Raw genomic sequence first — 19,903 nt, 5'->3', positions numbered from 1 at the left:
CAGCCAAGGGGTTCCAGGATCCAGGTACACCATATCCAAAACGGATACCTTTTCCTCCCTGGTCTCAGTTCTCCTCTCTGCAGAGACAGTAGATGACCCCCAGCAGAAGGCTCCAGAGAGCTGCACGGCGGGGCTGTGGAGGGGAGCAGGAACTGCTGGGATGGAAGAGGGAAAACAGAGAACTCACAGTCCCTCCATGGGGCAGGGCCAGGGAATCAGGAGAGCAAGGAGGGTTTCCCCTGCCGATCAGCCATTTCTCTCTCAGACATAAAGGAGGGACCCCACTATTCCTGGAGATAAACCTTTTCTGAGGTTTCTCAGCCCAAAGGCAGAGGACCAAGGTTCTGGGATTCCACATTCCAGGTTGGGATAAGGAGGCTGACCTTAGAGGCTACTTCCATCGGAGTCATCTCTTGGCGTAAGATGAGGTGGTTATGACCACTAGAGACTCAGAGAGGCCGCCCCCTTCCTAGCCCTCCAAGAAACCTCCTTCAGCCAAAGCTGGTCTGTTAATGGGACATCCTGAGGGAGTTGCCGGCATTCACTGGGGACCAACAGTCTCAGCCCTGTCACTAACAGTCACCACCGCCGCCTCATGCCCCCTTCACGCACGACAGGGGCCAACACATACACATGATGAATGAATGACCAAACGATCAAATGAATATTCATTCCCTCAGTGATTTCCCACCGTTGGTCCTCTCATCTCCAGTCTATTGCTCTACACAGCTGCTATGGGATCCCTCAGATCCTGCCCCTCCTGCATGCTGTGTGTCCTTGGTCAAATTCCTTAATTTACATAAGCCTCAATTTCTTCCATATTTCTTCATCTGCAAACAGGGATTCTACTTGTGGGGTACTGAGGAAGATTAAAAGAGAAGGCAGATGCCCAGCACCTCAAAGGCTAAGGTGGGGGCCCAGGAAAAGCTGTTGAAGGAAAGTTGTTTCTCTTTGGCTCCACCCGCCCCCCCAACCCCATCCCAGCCCTTCCAGCCCTAATCCTCTAACCATTCTCTGCTCCTGAGTCTGGAGGAAGGAGCCTAGCCCCTGGGCCGGCCCCTGGCTGGATGTAAATGTTTATGCCAAGCCCAGCCTCCCAGGGACAAGTTATTTGCTCGGCTTGTAATTAATTGCAGAAGGCCCGGTTGGGTAATAAACTCTGCTGGGGAAACATAAACAGTTTGCACAGAGCTCCAAATCCATTGTGAGACCAGTGCAGAGGGTCTGTGAGGAATGGAATGTTCTCCCCAGGCTCCTCCCAGCCAGAGGCGGTGAGGTCACTGAAGGTCATAAATGCGAGGACCCTTGGAGATCATTTTAAAAACAGAAGCTGATGTGATGCAGTCCTTACCTTGCTCCAGGCCCAGCTGATCACTTGATGATATCTGGGACCACCATTATGCCCACGTTAGAGATGAGGAAATTGAAGCTGAAAGAAGCAGGAAGACTTGCCCCAGTTGGAAAGGGGTTGGGCTGGGAGGGATACCAAGCCTGAGCTCAGAGAAGGGAAAGAAAAGGACAGCCAACAAAAATGTATGCGTGTCCCCCGTGCCAGGCACTGGGGCCTGGGGACACAGCTGCTGTGGACCCTTGCATTCCAGTGGGGAGAGATGGATCTTAAAGGCTGACCAAAGACTGATTTGATTACATGAGTGCTAAGTGCTTGGAAGAAAAGAAAACAAAGCCGCCAGTGCAGAGGATTCCAGCAAGTTACAAGCAGCCACTCAAGCTCTGTAGAGCAGATTCCACACAGTGGGCCTCGGCAGGAGCACACAGTGGATGTGCACTGAGTTTCTGGCTAAAACTTAGTCCTTTTCTTGGGGCCGGTGAAGCTTCTCACCAACCAATTCAAGGTGCATTGAAGGTGCTGTGCCCGGGCTGGAGCATAAAGGTGGATGAACTAAACACAACAGATGCCCCCAGGGAGTTCACAGCCCAACTGAGTGCACTCTCAAAAGGGTAAACGATGGTGTGCAAGATAGGATGATGAGGTTCACGGGGCAGAAGAGAGGGACAATCAGCATTTATTGTGTGCCAGGCACTGTGCTTAGCCTACATTATCTCATTTAAGCCTTACAGCAACCCTGGGGTGTTGAGGGAGGATATTATCACCTCCATTTGGGCAGAGGGCGGGGGGAAGCATCAAGGCTTGCCTCTTGCGGGATCTTAGTTCCCCGACCAGGGATCAAACCTGGCCCCTGGTAATAAAAGTGCCAAACTCCAACCAGCGGACTGTGAAAAAATTTCCTTATCAACCCTATTTTGAAAATGAGAAAATTGAGGTTCATAAAAATTATATATAACTGTCTCAAAGTCACAGACATAACAAGCAGTAAGGGTGGGATTTGAAACTTGCTACTGCTAAGTCACTTCAGTCGTGTCCGACTCTGTGCAACCCCATCCCTGGGATTCTCCAGGCAAGAATACTGGAGGGGGTTGCCATTTCCTTCTCCAATGCATGAAAGTGAAAAGTGAAAGTGAAGTTGCTCAGTCATGTCTGACTCTTCGTGACCCCATGGACTGCAGCCTACCAGGCTCCTCCGTCCATGGGATTTTCCAGGCAAGAGTATTGGAGTGGGGTGCCACTGCCTTCTCCGAAACCTGACACCAAAACCCATGTTCTTTCCTCAGAGCTCCCTGCCTGAGTTCCTCCTTCCTCCACTCCCTGAAAGGGGCACTGAGGTTGGAAGTTGGAAGGAGCAGGATGCAACCACCACTAAGCCACCTTGCCCCGAATCTGCAGGGGGAAGCAACGCACCCTGCTGGCCTACCTTCCTTTCTGAGCAGGAAAGGTCAGCTCACCCCGCACAGGCAGCTTTTCTCAGGCACAAACTCAGTCAGCGTCCTCATCACCACCAACCACCTCCCCTCCACCCATGGGAAAGGACAGTCCAGACTTCCACCCTGCCCCTCCCACACAAAAGGGCCACTCAGTTGACAAAGAGAGCTGTACTTCATGGCTTATAAACCCTTTCCCCGCTCTTAGCTCATCTGACCACCTCCCCCTGCCCCGGCAGCCTGTATCCCCAGCGCCCAGTACCAGGCATTATACAGTGCAGGGTGAATCTGACAGTGAGCAACACTATCCCAACAGAAGGGGTGGGTTCCCTGTATCAAGTCCATCCAACTTCTGCCAACATTTACTGAGCTCCCATGACAACCTTTCCACAGCCTTTTCTGCTAGGAGCTATGCCCATTTCACAGATGAGTAAGGTTGAGGGCAGAGAGACCTTTCAGTCTGTTACTGACACAGCAAGCAAGAGCTATGAGCTTGTTGTTGCTGTTCAGTCGCTAAGTCATGTCAACTCTCCGCAAAGCCTGGGTGGACTGCAGCACACCAGGCTCCTCTGTCCTCCACTGTCTCCCAGAGTTTGCTCAAATTCATGTCCGTTGAGTCAATGATGCTATCTAACCATCTCATCCTCTGCCACCCCCTTCTCCTTCTCCTGTGAGCTTGGCCTGGCCCAGAACTGGCTCTCCCAGATGTCTTTCAGGTCCTGCCTCAGCAGAGAGGGCTTTAAGTGATGGCCAGGTCCACACTAGGATGAGAACTCCCTGAGGACATGCAGCGACGTGACGCCCACCTCCTGGCACAAAGGACTCCTGGTCAGAGCAGGGGCAGATCCAGGCTTGAATGGGACTGAAGCTCATGTAGTTTGGAAGCTCTCTTATAAAAAACAAAAATATCTTCTTCCTTTTGCACATTTCTCAAGCCCTCTGAGCCCGTGGATACATTGCTGGGCCTTGGAAACGGCCCTGGAGCGTGAAGGCCTGAAGTTGAAGCGGCACCAGCCTCACGGTGAATCCGCCTCTGGGCTGGAGGAAGGGCCCAGAGGCGATCTGAGCACAACCCGCCTTCACAAAGGCCCTGCCTCCAGCCCAACAGACAGACGAGGCTCCGGAACATTCCTTCTTCTTGTCCCGCGTCCTGCTGCTACTAAACCCTCCCACGTCTGTCTAGCCATCTCTCTCGCCATGGTTTCAGAAGGAGCAGAGCCACCCAAGCAAAGGGCCTTGGCACAGGGTTTGTGTGGTCACATGGGCAGCAGTGCCAAGGCCTGAGGGTCCCTCTGCGCCTGGTGGGCAGGGCCTGCCTCCACCTGCAGCTGGAACCCCAGGGCTGGCAGGAGCAGCTCTTCTGAGACCCCTCTCCCCAAATATTTGAAGGCTGACAAGTGTTCCCACCTCCTACATCCCACTGGGTCCATATTGCAGTCCTGCGAGTTATACAGAGCAAGCTTTACTGTCCCCATTTATAGACGTGGGCAACCAATAACACTAGTTATGCACACACTGGGCTTCCCAGGTGGCGCTAGTGGTTAAGAACCCACCTGCCAATGCAAGAGACACAAGGGACACGAGTTTGATCCCTGAGTCAGGAAGATTCCATGGAGGAGGGCATAGCAACCCACTCCAATATCCTTGTCTGGAGAATTCCATTGACAGAGGAGCCTGGTGGGCTACAGTCCGTAGGGTCGCAGTGAGTCAGACACGCCTGAAGCAACTAAGCACAGCATAGCACAGGCACATAGTAGTGTTAGACACACCAGGGACTTCCACAAGTGACACTCTCAAACGCCCTGGCAGGAGGGGCCCCCAAGGAACAGGTGGGGAAACGGAGGCCCCACTCTCTCTGGGCCTGAGCTGACGAATGGGGCTGCAGCCCTGCTCTCCCACCTCTGGGCCCAGGCCTCCACTTCATCTGGAATGGACATTTCAGAAGGCAGTGGGCAGACTGGCCAAACATGGCAGGTGGAGGAACCAAGGCCTCCAGCTTCAAAGGCAAAGAAGAAACTAGGGGCTCATGAGAGACCTTCTGAGTGAAAGTGGACCTCAATGACTGCCTTCTCCCTGGATGAGTCTGACGAAGAACACATGGGCCTTGGAAGCCTGAAACCTACTTGAAAGCAACAGCCTTACAGACTCAGGGCCTCCTGCTCCCTGCAGAGCAGTAGAGGGCCCTTTGCCTGCCTCCCACCTTCTACCTGCTGGGCCTTCTAGACCCTTCACAAGATGACTTCTCATGCCACAAGCCATCCACCTAATGCAGGCTTTTGCTCTCCAAATCCTGACTCTGTCCCTCATGATTTACTCATCCATATATCCATTCTACAAACCCTTATGGAGAACATAGTATAGGGTGACCAACTAATGGTCTCCATTCACCCAGGACTGAGAGTTTTCCCTAGATGTGGGACTGAGACAGACCAGGAAAACTGGGATAGTTGATCACTCTAATGTACTGTGTGCCTGGCCCTGTGCTGGGCAGAGAGGACACACCAGACACGTTCCCCACCCTCAGGAAGCCTGCAGTCTGAGAGCAGTGCTCACTCCATGACGGACCACTGTCAAAGGCACTTGTGCAGCCCCTCATACACATTACCAAGTGCAACCTTGCCGGGAGTGTGTTATTACCTCCATGGTGTGCATAGGAAGGGCTTCCGTAAAGAATATGCCTGCAGGGCAGGAGACCCAGGAGACATGGGTTTGATCCCTGGGTCAGCAAGATCCCTGGAGAACAGCATGGCACCCCCACTCCAGTATTCTTGCCTGGAGAATCCCATGGACAGAGGAGCCTGGAAGGCTACAGTCCATGCAGGTGCAAAGAGTCAGACACAACTAAGGCAACTTCGCACACACACATGCATAGGAAAACTAGGTTTAGAAAAATGATGTGACCAGCCCTCAGTCACAGAGCTATAAGTGACATGCCAAGACTTGGACTCCAACAAGACAGATAAAGGGAAGGACAGGCTCCAGTATGAATATTAAGACAGAAAAATACAAAGACATGTTTGATTTAATCAATTTTTGTGGCCCTAGTGTTTGGCATCTCCTAGAGGTTCAGAAAATGTATATGGAAGGAAGGGAGGGAGCAGGTATATACCTATTTAATCATCTCTAGGCTAGGAGATCCCAACCCCTAGTAGAAAATGTATTCATTTCCCTTTTGACAGTTTCAGCTGTTTGCTTCCAGTCAGGCTCAGGAGGGAAGTGAGAAGGAAAGAGTGCTTCTCCTTCAGGTCAGCAGCCCAGGGTTCACTTCCTCCAGAGAATTTTCCTTGACTCACTCCTTACCCAATACCCAATTCTGGCCCCCACTTATTTGAGTATAACAGCTGTGTGTGTGTGTGTGTGTGTGTGTGTGTGTGTGTGTGTGAGTGAGTGCTGCTTTACTCCATTTCAGTGCACTTATGCAAACCCAGACCTTACCCAGGTTGGCCTCACCCACATCAGGAACCGGAGGTCCATTAGGTACCAGACACATGTCTGCCCTCTAGCACTGGAAAGTGACTTAACAGTAGCCAATCACAATACAACGCTCTGTCCTGGAAACCTATAAGGCCCCAAGGGAGCATGGAAGAGCGCATTGATTCTGCCTGGGCAGTGAACACAGAGCCAAGGGAAGGTGTCACGTCCAAGCACACAGTAGGTACTCAGTGCAGCTCAACTGCATTGCGTTTAATTGAACTGCACTGAGCTCAGGTTCAACCTTAAAATACAGGCGAGATTTCACCAGGCAGGCGAGGAATGCATTCCAAACAAAGAGACTGGCTTGAACAGACACATATGTGTAGAAAGTACAAAGGCTGTGGGGGAAGATCCAAAAAAGTCAGTGTAGCCAGAATGTTAGCTGTGTGGTGGGGAGAATCAGGATAGGAGCATGAGAGAAAAAGGCCTCCAGTGCCACTGGAAGAATATGATGGTCTCACAGGAAACAGATCAGGGTTTTCTGTGGTCATGCCACACAGCATGCAGGATCTTCCCTGACTGGGGATCAAACCTGCGCCCCCTGCATTGGGAACACGGAAATCTTAATCACTGAACCACCATGGAACTCTCTGATTGGTTTTTAAGCGGGGGAAGGACAGGGTCAGATGCAAATTTCAGAATGAGAGGAGGGTTTAAGGGGGTTAGACCAAGCAGAAGACCACTGCAATAGTCCATGCCAGATGTGGGGGTGGGACTGAGCTGGTGGCTGTGGAATGGGAAGGAGAAAAGCACTTTGGTGATGGAACCATGTATCTATCCATCACCATCAGGCTGAGTGCTCTGAGGGTTAGGAGAGGGTTTCTCTTCTCCAAGGAGTTCGAAAGCTTCCCCACCACCACCCCACCTCCACAATCCGATGAAAGCTCATCTGTGCCAGGGCTCAGTTTAGGACTGGGTCATGGCTCTTTGTTTCAAAGTTCCACTAAAAGACTTTATTCATTATTAATTTTTTTTGCCAAAGTTGACTCTGCAAAGTTGTGAGCATCAGAGATGGCTGAAACGTTTCAGGTATGCACAGGGAGTCGCTGCTGCCAAAGTGAACACTCTAAATAATATGAGAAATGAATATGTGCATATTAACCACTCCATTATGCCGTTTGATCATCTCTGTCATTTTTAGGATATTAAAATCTGTTGCAAAAAAAGAAAGTTCTCCTTACTGAGTTTAAAAATGCTTCCAGGTTTCTTCCACTGCCCTGGAGCTATAGAGACCCATAATAAAATCAACCTCCTAATGTGCTGGGTGCTTTCATTAGCATAGATACAGAAAGGATGGAAACTTTATGCCCAGAGGCTGAAAAACTCAGCGCACAGACACAAAACTACTGATATGGAGGGAAGGTGAGAACTCCAAGAGCTTCCTCTCTCTACCATGCCACTGCTTGGCCTCAGGGTTCCCAGATACGGCCCCTGGAGCTGCAGACATGTGCCCCACCCCCACTCTATGGCCCCAAGGGTAGAGCTGTTTCTCCTAAGACATGGTTTCTCTACTCTTTCATGTCCACCACTCCCCTGGCAACAGTCATCAGACCTCTGCAGGGTCTTCTCGGCTGGAGTGAAGCCTTTGCCCCCCAACCCCCGCCCACCATCAGAGGAGACCCAGGCAGCCCCTGGTTTCCACAGAGGGCTTGCTGAGGCCAAACACTCACTCTGATGTCACGTGGCAGAACTTTCACTTTTCACCCTAGATTTTGTGTCCTCCAGCAGTTCCACCACGCCCCTTACTGACAGCAGGGGAAGTGAGTGTCTGTCAGACCCCGGTGCCTGGCACACAGCGGATGCTCAAGCATCTGATGAAGGAAGTCAGTCCCCACTGAGGACCTCAGCCACAGGCACCGCCAAGACGAGCATCACTCCTGGTTCAAGTCAAACTCACCTTCCAAAGCTTGCTGCTGTGACCTCCCCGCTTCTGCAGAGCTGTCTTTAACCCTTATCCACTGGGCTTGCTCTGCCCCGGGTATAAATGAATGGGCTTGCTCTGCCCCTGGTATAAACGAGTTCCCATCGCCCCCTTTGTGACAGCATATCTGGTCTGATCTCTTCCCTCTTCCCTAGTGATAAGAGCGGCGTGAGAGTGGAGACTTGTCTGTTTCCTCCTCACACCTCAAGGGCCCAGCCCAGGGCCTGCGGTGTGGCAGGTACTCACAGCGGGTTCTGTCCACAAGAACCTCCTTGGGAGGGGAGGCTTGGGGGTGGGGGGCGCCGAACGGGATGGGCATAAACCAACTGTAAGAAACCTTAGCCCAGAGGAATCCCCATGCTTCCTGTCATGGGGTCCCTGACACCCCAGAACCCAGGACAGCCAGGCCCCAGTCTGTGAGAAAGGGCATGGTCTTAGCAGGGAGATGGGAGCAGAGATGCCTCTTAAGTCAGCTGCCCACTGGGAGAGACCGTCCCGGCACAGGCCGGGGGCAGGGTGGGTGGGCAGAGGGCTTTGGGAACATGCCTTGAGTGGAGGTCTGGGCCTGGCACCCAGCAAGTGCTAGGGAAACGTTTGTGGAACTGAGTTGAACAAACTGGAAAACGCTGATTATCTGTTCCTCTAACTGCAGAGAGGTCAGCTTCCCTCCGGGGCACTTTGCAGGCAAATTATCTCAGGACACAGCCTGTTTCCTCTAATGAGGCTTCTCCCCTTTGCAGCTCTGCCCCCAGGAGCATGGGAAGGGGGGCAGAGCGCAGAGCCGACCGGGTGCCTGCAGAAGGGCAGCGCCTGTCACCGCCCTCGGCAGGGGCACAGTCTCAATGACCTCTTGGGCCCGGGAATCAAAGCAAAGCAGCAAAGCAGCACCTCCCGAGGCCTCTCTGGGGAGAATGGAAGAAGGAAGCAGGGAGTCGGCTGAGTTATGTAACCAGCTTCCTTGGAGTCAGAGGCCCTGGCTTGTCACAGCCCAGCACTGCGGGGAGGGGCGTGGGGAGGCCGAGGCGGCTTTGGTCCCCTCCTTTGCTGCCTCTCCTCCAGACCTCACAGACCTCCGAGGTAGGCACTGCCTTCCAAGTGCCCCGGCTTCAAGCAGGCACCTCCCGCTAGGGGTTGAGAACCAGGAAGGGCTGTTGTCTGAGTGTGTGAAACAGAGGCCTGCTGGCCTCCCTGGCAGAAAATCAGGCCTTTGGCTCTACACCCGGCCCCTGGGGGCGGGGATAAAGGAGAGAAGCCTGGGACCCTCCATGACGCTCTCCCCTGCCCCCAGCTTCCTGACCCCCAAGCTCTCCCCACTTCCCCCTAGAGAACCCACCATAAGTGAGGGGCCAAAAGGGAGGGGGGGCCCCATATGCCCCAGCACCAACTGCTCCACCCTCCCCTCCCTTGGGCAATCTCACTTCCCTTTCCAGCCATCATCTGACAACTCCTCCTGCCCAGCACAGCCCCCCACCCCCGCACACCCAGCAGAGCACACAGTCCTGGGCAGGACAGGAAGGGGGAGGGGATGCAGGAGAGAGGAGGCAGAAAGCAAGCTTGGGTCCACTGCCAGTCTTAAAAGTCACAATGACTTGTATCAAATCCCTACCCTCTTTGCCCATAGCAACTACTTGCAATAGAGGATATTATTATCCTTATTTCGCAAACGAGAAAACTGACACCCAGAGAGTTTAAGACCCTCACCCAAGGTCAGGGAGCTATACTGCTAGACAACAAAGCCAAGTCTCTGTGATTCTGAGATCCATACTCCAAACCTGAGGCTTTACCTTCAGGGAACCCCATTCCTACACTCGAAGGGTGCTTCTTAGGAAATTTCTAGACTGTTGGAAAGGATACTGCACAATCTTAAACGGTCACTCGCTGAGGACACTAGTTTGGGAGCCACGGGGCAGTCAGGAGGACAGAGCAGGGACAAGGGCACGACGGAGGCCGAGGACTTGCCCAATGCCATCTACGCCCTTCCCTTGTGATTAACCTACAGAGACTCAGTCTCAGGCTGGGTCAGTCCCCAGCACCACCTGCCCCTTTCAGAAGACAGGGCTGTGAGAGGCCAAGCTACTGAGCAGAAACACAGTCTGCTGTTGACACCTCCTCCCCTGCAAGCTACTGAACCGAATCAAAGGGTTCCAGGCACCTTCCATGCCAACCCTTTCCCCCTGCTGCTTGACACACGGAGAAACTGAGGTCCAAAGAGGAAAAGCAGTTCATCCATAATGCCACAGGGACAGTGACCAAGTGGGGTCCCTGCCTCCCTGATTCATCTCATTCATTTCTCTCAATCCTGCTGTCCCTCTCCCCGCCTGCCCCCCACCCTCTCTCCCCATTTCCTGCTTCCTTTCCCAGCTCGGCTCAGCAGGCCCAGTGTCTGAACTCTCCCTTCGTGGAGCATCCTTCTCCTTCCCATGACTCTTTACCACCCCTCTCCCTCCCCTCTGCCCTACCGAGAAGCTCGGGTGGTTTAATTAGCTGATTATGACCGTAGCCTGCTGGATCCGATGCCCAGAACTCTGTCCTCAGTAATTAGGTGGGTTCTGAGTACTTGCCCAGTGGGAAGCCGTGGGGGAGGACTGTGCTCTGCCAGCAGGCCGAGGGAGGGCTCTCCAGGTGCATAAAGAGCTCCTTGATCACCGCCGGGTCATCGGAAGCCATGGTCCCCTTCTCAGGTCAGGTCAAACCACACTGGACATACTGTAGCTAGATTCAGATGTCCATCCTAAAGGGTGATGGACTACCCAGACCCAGGAGAGGCTCTGTCAATGTCTGAGGATGGGTGTGATGAACAGAGCCCACCCTCTCGAGCCCACCCTCTCCAATGGGCCAGGAAGTGATGGCTGGGCACGTGTTGAGGAAGTAGAATTTGGACAAGCAGAGAGAAGAAAGGATGGCATTCTTGATGGTGGGAGCAGCAGGAACAAAGGCACAGAGGTTGGAATGAGCCACCGATTCCCTTGCCAGGTTGCCTGAACACACATTCTTCTAGCAAAGGTAAAGCCATCATCCTCTGCCTTCCATCCTTTGGATTACAGAGAATAATCTAATGCCTGTGACTCTGGGCCATCGTTAGACATTTCAGAATCAGCAATGGTGTCCTTCTGTCCTCACCCACCACACTGCCCTCTCCAAGTGTATCTTTTCTCAGTGGAACACCTACATTAGCCTCCTTCACTGAACAAATATTTACGGGGCTCAGTGACACACCAGGTCTACACAGGTGCAAAGGGACAACAGACTCGGGCCAAGTGCCCTTGGTCTCACACAGAGGACATCATGAATGTGCAAATAACCAGGACCTACAAAGAGACAGAGGCGTGAATGCCAAATGAAAGAGAGAGAATGAATATACAGTTAAAAAAAAAGTCACAAGGCACTTGGAGATCAGTGAGGGCTTCCTAGAGGAGGAGGCCATGAGTGATCCAGGCTTTGAAGGACAGGAAGGGCACTGCGAACTAACCTCATGTAATACTGCACTTGTGCCGGATATGTCCTAGCTCTACCTATTTTAACTCCTTTAATCCTTAAGACAACCTATAAGGCAAACACCATTGCTACTCCATTTTACAAGTGAGGGAGTTTCAGCAGAGAAGGGGTTAAATAGTCACCAGAGGTTGCCAGGCTGGGAAGTGGCAAGCTGGCATTTGAAACCAGGAAATCTGGTTCTTCCTAGAGCCTAACCAATATGCTAATCAGCCTTTAATATATGCTAATCAGATCACAGAGGAGGCTGTGGGCACCTGAGGAAGGCATGGCCTGGGCAGAGAAAATGAAATGTCCCACGACCTGCCTGCCTTCCTGCCAATTCCTGCAGGTGCTTTGAGGGGTAGAAGGCTGCCGAGGCAATGACCTGGTCCCACAGGGAAGAATGCAACCCACAGCCATCTACGCCCAGCTCCCCAGTGATCTCAGTCCCACTGCTGTGTGGCAGAGGCCTGAACTGCCCAGTCCCCCATTTCTGCCCTCCAGAAGGAAGGTCACCCCCAAACCCACTAGCAGCACACAGGAAACACTGACTCCAGGAGAAGAGCTTCATACCCTCTGGCTGATCTGACTGTCATAGGGACACCAAGTTTCAGAGAGTGTGAATGTCATGCCCAAGGTCACAGAGCACTGAGAAAGCATTAGACCGAATCTCTGACCCTCCTGGGACGGCACAGCCTAGCAGTCCACTCCCCACCCTTCCGTGGTCCTCTGCCAAAGAGCATCCACGCCCACTGATTGCAACGGCTGGGAGGGAAGGGGGTGAGGCTGCAAAACGACGAGGATGACCAGTTTGGGGCCAGAGACTCAGGGCCAGGATGAAGGGAGAACCTGCCTTGTGTGGGGCCACATTCACTCACCTCCTGGGCCTCTGAGTGCACCTGGAGAGAGAGGCTGGAGCCAGCATGGCCACCGAACCACTCAGACCTTGAGTAAGGAGTCCGGCCTCCTGCTGCCCTGACATGGACCCCAGCACCTCCACCCACATGCCTGCTCCAGATCCCTCTCCAGTTTACAGGAGGACCCACTGGCTATGGTCTCAGCCAGGCCAGACCCAGCCCCAGGCAGAGGGAAAGCGACTCCGGGGCTGTGGTGAATTCAATCACTCAGAACTCCAGGACCTGTCTGGTCTGATCCCTGGGGCCGGGCCTCCCAGGGGCCTCATCTGGCACTGGGTCTCTTGGGAAGGAACAAGCAGTTCCTCTCAAGTGGGACTAAAGATGGGGCCAGGCCCAGGAAGGAGGGGGTGCGTCTCCAGAGAGATGGCCCTGCCAGGGCCCCTTGGGAGGGAGGGGGGAGAGGGCCGGGACAACAGTGTCCTTTGTTCCCCTCTCAAAAGCAACCACCCTGTCTTGTCCCACCCCCTCTGTTCTATATCCCCCTACTAGGACTCAAGCCACCCCCGGGGTAGGATCCATCCTGCACACAGGAGGGAAGGACGATGCTCAGGACCCATCAGGGTGCCCTGTTCTAATCCCAGCAGGGCTCATCCTGTAGACATGTCCCAGCCCCAGAAGCCCCTGCCTGACGTCGGAGTCAGGGCTCCCACCCGCAGAAGCCTGTCCGATGTGGGAGAAACAGGCTTCACTTGCAGGAAGCCCATTCTGATAGGAGTGGTACTATTTTTCTTCAGGACTTCCCAATCTGATGGAGGCGATCCCCCAGCACTGGGTCTCATCTGGGAAATATGGCTTCCATCTTCAGCATTCCCTAACGGGAAAGACCTAGGGAGCCCCTGGGCCGAGAGCAGAGGCAAGATGGGAGGAAGCAGTCAGTCTAGTCAATATATCCCTGCTAGGCATCTCCTACGAACCAGACCCAGAGCTGGACAATGGATGAGCCAAAAAGAAACAGAAATAGCCCCAAATCACAAGGAACTTACCAACTGGGGAACAAAGACACGTGAGGTATGAAAACCTGAGTAGAAAGTGCCTTGAAACCTGCCCACTTCAGCACCTAGAGCCTGCTCGCCACGGCTGCTGCCTCACTCCTCACCTGCATGTGGATCTAGGTGCTTCCTTTTGTCCAGAATACTGGGTCCTTCCACATGCCCCAGGACCCAGTTCAGGGGGCACTTTCTCCCAGGAAGCCTTTCTCAAGACCCTGTGCCTGATTCCGCAGCCCCTCTCTCAGGAGCCAGCACAGACATTCCCCGCTGTGACCATCTCACACCTCCGCAGTGTCCCTCCCTCAGCTGAGCCTCACCCCCCCAGGTCCTCACACTCAGAGCCCCCAGTGCCCCTGGCCCCGGGCCTCACACCCTTCTTCCAAGAGGCTCCCTCCCAGCTCCAGGCAGAGAAAAACAAGGTCCTTCCCTTCTCTCCTCTGCCCACTGTGGCCCAGCTCTGCGCTCATGGCTCCACCAAAACCCCTCTCAACAAGGTACCAGCCACTGCCGTCTGCCTAAATGCTAGGGGTCTTTCCCAGTTTCATCCTCTGCTGGTCCTTCCCTGCCTTGTGGTTCCCAGGACACAGCCTCCCCTGTTCTTTCCCTTCTCCTCTCTCCACCCTTACACACGCGTGCTCTCCAAAGCCTCAAATGCCCCCAGCCACCCTCTCTTCAAACGCTATAGCCTTCTCCCTGTGCCATGTCATCCACAATCGCCAAGACAAATACCATCTCTAAGCTGAAAATTCTCTTAATGCTTGCCTCCCAAGTCCATCCTACCCTGAGATCTGGACCCATCTATGCAGAAGACCCCCAACATCTCCCTCAACTTCCAGCCTGGCTCCTGTCAAGCTTCCACCCACTGCAGGTCTCATTAGATGGCCAGCATGGTCACTGCGGAGGATGGCCTGCCAGAGGCCAGAGGCCACTCAGGGTGTGCTGACTCCCGGCCTGTTATTCTTCCATTGCTGCATCCCCAGTGTATGGCACACCCACAACTGAGGACCCCTGAACCCATGCCAATGGGAGGCTTCAACCCTGGGTAAGGAGGCTCAAGCTCAGAAGGAACACAGCTGTGGAGAGGTCTGAAGCCCAGAGGCCAGCCTAGAGCCAGAGATCACAGACGATGGGTCAGGCTCAATGCTTCCACTCCCAGCTGTCCCATAAGTGACCCTGGCCAAAGCCACAGGACTTCCCCCATGTTCCAGCCAAGATGGGTCACACAGAGCTTAACCACCAAGATAGACCACAGCCAAGTTTCACAGAGAGCTGGTGATTACGTGTCCCCATCACACCCACCCTCCTTCCTTGCCAAAAAAGAAGAGTTCATAAACATCTGTAGAAAAGGAAATGTCACTTCATCCCATTGTCTCTTGGGAAGTCCTTCTTATTGTCTAACTTTGATCCTTTACATTGCCAGTTGAGTTGGTAGGAATAGGAAGAAACAGAAGGGATGCTTGACTTGAGAATGGGACTGCCAGGGAGGTAGGGGAGGCCACCTGTGAGCCAGACAATCCCCTCCTTCTGGGTAAAAGCACAAAGCAGCACGGCAGATAGGCCTGGGTTCAAAAGAATGAATGGCGGTGGACAAATTATTTAATCTGTCCTAGTCTGTTTCCTGGTATAGAAAATGGGAACAGCCCTTAGACTAATAAAATCAGAGGGAGGACCATGAGATCATGCAAGTAAATCTGGCACATGTCAGGCACCAGACCAGTATGGCTAATAGATTCTACCTCCTTGTTCATCTTTCTCAGTTCCGGTCTCCCCGCAGACTTAATTTAAATCTCGCTTTCTCCCAGGCTCCTCCTCAGCCTCCCCACTGGGCTCCCTGCATCCAGGTCTGCCCGTCTTTCAGTTCAGTTCAGTTGCTCAGTCGTGTCTGACTCTTTGCAACCCCATGGACTACAGCACACCAGGCTTCCCTGTCCATCACCAACTCCCGGAGCTTGCTCAAATTCATGTCCATTGAGTCCATCCAACCATCTCGTCCTCTGTCATCCCCTTCTCCTGCCTTCAATCTTTCCGAGAATCAAGGTCTTTTTCAGTGAGTCAGTTCTTCACATCAGGTTGTCAAAGGCACCTTGCCACTGCCAAAGGCATTCTTCTGAAACACAAGTCTGCTCCCATCCTGCCCTCCCCACACTCCTCTCTGAGTCACCGGGGACTTCAGGAGAAAACCTCTCCTTAGCTGGACATCCCAGGCTGTTGATAAGCAGCCTGTGTTCACTCTCACCCGTCACCCCAGCCCAACCCGCAGGTGGCACGTGCTGCCTCTGTCTCCAAACCTTGTCACATTCCTCACCCACGTCAGGAATGATGTCCCCAGCCCCACCTTCTTGCTCCCATACCATCTCCTTCTCAGGAAAGCATCCCTCACCATGCCCCCTGCCCAAACTGTGCTGGGGACTCCTCCCTTGGCCTCCCACAGCACATGTCACCCTGCAAGATAATCACTCGCTCTGCTCTCAGTCTTTTGGAAACCAAGTAGAGCCATTCCTCTCTGAACCACCAGCCCCAGCACTCAGTCAGTGTTTGCAGAATGGCTGTCTGATCGCTATGTGAGCGCTTGTTAGAAGAGCCATCACACTACCTGTAATTTATCCTATCCAGATATTCTTTCCTCCTCTCTTTACCCCCTGACCCTGGGACTTCCTCAGGCCCAGTGACTGTTTCTGATTCATTCTCATTGTGACTTTCATGTGGGGGTGGCAAATCCAGGCGCAGGATGGATGCATAACTCCTGATCCTTAGAGTATCAGACATTTGCCGTCTCCTCGTCTAAGTCGGAGATAAAGTGGAATCCCACGCTTTACAGAAAAAGGCAAGGCACAGCCTATTATTGATTGTCTTTCGCTTCCAGATTACTCAGGAAATGTGTCTGGAAGGGAGAGGGAGGCCTCCTGGGACTACAGGGGAGCCCGGGAGAGAGAACAAGGCCACCATCCTATGGACTACAGCCAGGCCTAGGCGCCAGGCTTCCAGCAGCACTTCCTTCCCTGCCAGGTGTATTCAGAAAACACAGGGAGGGCCCTGAAAATGTTAGGTATGGATAGCTATGATTTACAGGTGGGAAAGCTAAGGTCCTCAAGCTCCCAGTAACTTAGAGATACAGCAGGGAAGTCATGGAAAATACCTAGCTCCAGAGCTAGGGTCTCCAACAGGTGTCCATCCTGCTGACAACCTATGCCAGCAGGAGAGCAACGACACTTCCCCCAAGTCACAGTGAGGGTAACCAGGGCCCAGGAGGGGCTGTCACCCTGATAGCGAAGCAGCACAAGTGGGATGACGGGGAGGGGGACGGGCTTCTGGCTCCCTGCAGGGAGAGAAGTCCCACCTCCATGATCAGGAAGATCCTGTCACTGGGGTACCTGGACGTGGTGGAAGAGACTCACACATGCTCCTCTGAGGACAGAGACCTGGGTCCCGGGTCAGCCGACTGCAACGGGGGCTAGCCATCAAGGTGAATGCAGATGCCTCACCATCTACTGCAGCCTTCACCACCAGCTGGGCCTCTACCCACAGAGCCAGCCATCCCACCCGAACCTCAAACCAGGGTCCACGAGGGGCTTGACAGTGCCCAATAGCGAGCTCCAGAGAAACAGATCAAGTAGACTCCAGCCTCTGGCCCCTCTTGACCTTAAGCAAGTCAGGGTAACCTCTCTAAGCTCTGGTTCCTCCTTGGGAAAACAGGAAGCGCAAAGTTAACCTCCTCGCAGAGTCAGCAGGAGGCAGTTTTTAAACCTTCAGAGCACAAGTTATCTCTGAGCCTCGGTTTCTCCTTCTGGAAAATGGAGCTAATCTCTGCATGAGTTTTCTCAGGTTGTTGAGAGTGAATGTCAGACCGCAGAGAGTGTTACACGCTTTGTCAGTGGTCCCGAAACATGATGGCCATGGGGGCCCCTTCTCTCTAGTCTATGAGGTCCTTGGGGAAGGAATGGGTTTTGCACACCTTTGTGCCCCAATCTATGCTTCGTACACGCCAGGTGCTCTGTAAATAGTTATTGGAAGTAAGAAGAGAGTAAGGCAGGGCATAGAGAATGAGACAGGGGAGAAGTGCGGTACAAAGACAGAAAAGGATAAAGGAAGAAAAGGATGAATAAGAGGGTTCATGCCGAAGGGGTAACAGGAGATATGGGAGAAACTTCTATCTGAACTGAAGGGAGCTGTGGAGTGAAAGGGCCGATCCAGGGTGACAAAGATGCCTGCCTGACAGGGGCTTGTCCTGGGCCCCAGCCCCCCTCCCTTTTCTGTCCCAGTTTCCCATTTCAGAGGCAGACCTCTCCCTTTCTGCGTCAGGGCAGGCTCCTAGGGAGACCTGAGGCCCCTCTCCCCACCCTCTGCTGGAGGAGATCTGCAGCCCTTGGGGAGGTCAGTGGGAAAGGAAGCCCTGGATGGGAAGCATTTTTCCCAGGCTCCAAGGTGCCTCCCACCCCATGTGGTGTGTGCATTTCCACTTCTCCACTTGTGGGGACTGGAGTGAGTGTGTCAGAGGCCCAATGAGCTGTTGGCATGCGACCCGGGGTGTCTGTCTGGGCGTTAGTCTGATGTGTGTCTGTGGGGGTCAGCACTGGTGTGGTCTTTTCTGCCAACGTTAAGTGTTCCTGTTGGTAAGGGAGACAGCATGGGTGACTCAGTGAGAGTGTTTGTTACCATAAATGTTAAGTGTATGTATCAGGGTAGGTCAACATGTGTGCACCAGCATGAAGGTGTGCTAGCGCTGGTATGTGTTGGAGTGTGACCTGTGTGTGCTCGCACACACAAGAACGTGTCAGCAAGAACATATTGATGAGTGTGTACCACTGAGTGTGTGACAGTGTCACTGGAGGTGCCGACATGTGGCAGTGAATGTCAGTGTGTGCCAAAACAGAGCGCCCATGGATGAGTGTGCCTGTGTGTCCACATGAACGTGTGCCATTGTGTGTCAGCCTGCCCCCTGCGTCCCCGAGCCGGCGAGCCAGTGCTGGGTGTCAGCGGATGAGCGCGAGTGCGTGTGCGTGTGTCTCCGCGGCCAGGTCCCCGCGTCTCCAGCCCTGCCGGCGACCACACGGGAGACCTCGGGTGGAGCAGAGCCGAGAGCCGCGGAGCCGGAGGTGGCGGGGTGGCTGCGCACGCACAGCCTGGACACGGACTAGGACCCCCGCCCGCGCCCTCGTCCGGCTCGCCCCCACGCGAGCCGGACCGGTCGCCGCCCGCACTCACCGCGTCCCTTTGTCGCCCATGGTCCGAGGCGGCCGCGGGGAGGTCCGCGGCGTCAGCGCCCAGGCTGGAAAATCCCCGGCCGACAGGAGGGGCGCGGGCCAGCCGGTTCCCGGCTCCTGCTCCGCCTCCTCCGCGCCCCGGGCCGCCGCCCCCGCCCGGTCCCGCCGCGCCGCACAGCGCCTGCCGCGGCCGAGCCGGGGAGCCGGAGAGCCGGGGAGCCCAGCAGCCGAGCGGGGAGGGCCCGAGGGGCCGGTGTGCGCGTGTGTGCGCGCCGCCCAGCCAGCCGCTGGGCAGGGCCCAGGCGCGTCAGGGCCCGGAGGTCGGCATTCAAGGTCCACACGGGTGCTGCCCCGCGTGTGTGTATGTGTGTGAGTGTGTGTACGTGAGGGCGCACGCTGGATGGGTATACGTGCGCGTGTGTGAACGCGAGGGTGCGGGTGCGTGTGCACCGCTGTGTGCGCTGCCGAATGGGGTGCGTTTGCCTGGCTGGAGTGGGGTGCTCGTCTTTGTGCAGTGTGCGTGTGTGCAGGCGCGCTCCCCTGCGCACGCCGAGGGTCTGGTGGGGGGCAGCCTTTGCGTGTGCGGGGGCGTGGACGCCGAAGGTGCGCCTGCAACCCCAGGGCGGAGCTCCAGGCGGCTCCCCGGGTCGGGTGGGGGGTCGGTAGGAAACAGGGTGTCTGCGATGGCCTTCGCCCTCCGCCCCACCCTACCCGCACCCCACCTCCCCGCCCTTCTGGAGAGAGAACACCCTACCACACCACAGGGACAGGAAGAAGGGGCGGAGGGGGCTGGAGCAGGCAGTGTCAGCGCTGGGGAACTGATGAGGGTGGGAGGGGGACCCGAGGTGAGCCAGGGTAGCTGTGGTGACTGCCCCGGAAGAGGAAGCATGGTGAAAAGAGGAGATAAGGAAGAGGGCCTACAGCTGGCCGGCTGTGGCCTGGGAGTCTGACCTGGCTGAGTTGCATAAGGGAAGAGTCCCTATCTAGCTTCATGGTCATTTGTGGGTGACCCTGGACCCCAGCCCTCTCAGAGCCAGTCTACAAACATGTGAAGTGGGATATTAACACCAGCTTACAGAATCGTCCCTAGATGTTCCCTGGCCTACCCTGAGTGCCTGACTCACAGTAGGTGGCCAGTGAATGTTAGCA

At 54.5% G+C, this 19,903-nt stretch overlaps 1 protein-coding gene across 1 annotated transcript in view; it reads right to left on the bottom strand.

Moving 5' to 3' along the window:
• ARRB1 (arrestin beta 1) overlaps positions 1 to 19,449 on the bottom strand; it is a 75,315-nt gene extending 55,866 nt beyond the window's left edge. The window contains exon 1 of the mRNA XM_020913587.2: positions 18,756 to 19,449. Within this exon, the coding sequence (XP_020769246.1) occupies positions 18,756 to 18,775 (20 nt within the window). The 5' untranslated portion in view covers positions 18,776 to 19,449. The remainder of the gene's footprint in view (positions 1 to 18,755) is intronic.
• Positions 19,450 to 19,903: the final 454 nt, after the last annotated feature.

Source organism: Odocoileus virginianus, chromosome 10, assembly GCF_023699985.2.
Source record: "Odocoileus virginianus isolate 20LAN1187 ecotype Illinois chromosome 10, Ovbor_1.2, whole genome shotgun sequence".
In the NCBI taxonomy this organism is placed as follows: domain Eukaryota; kingdom Metazoa; phylum Chordata; class Mammalia; order Artiodactyla; family Cervidae; genus Odocoileus; species Odocoileus virginianus.
This window is presented reverse-complemented; position numbering and strand designations above follow the sequence as displayed.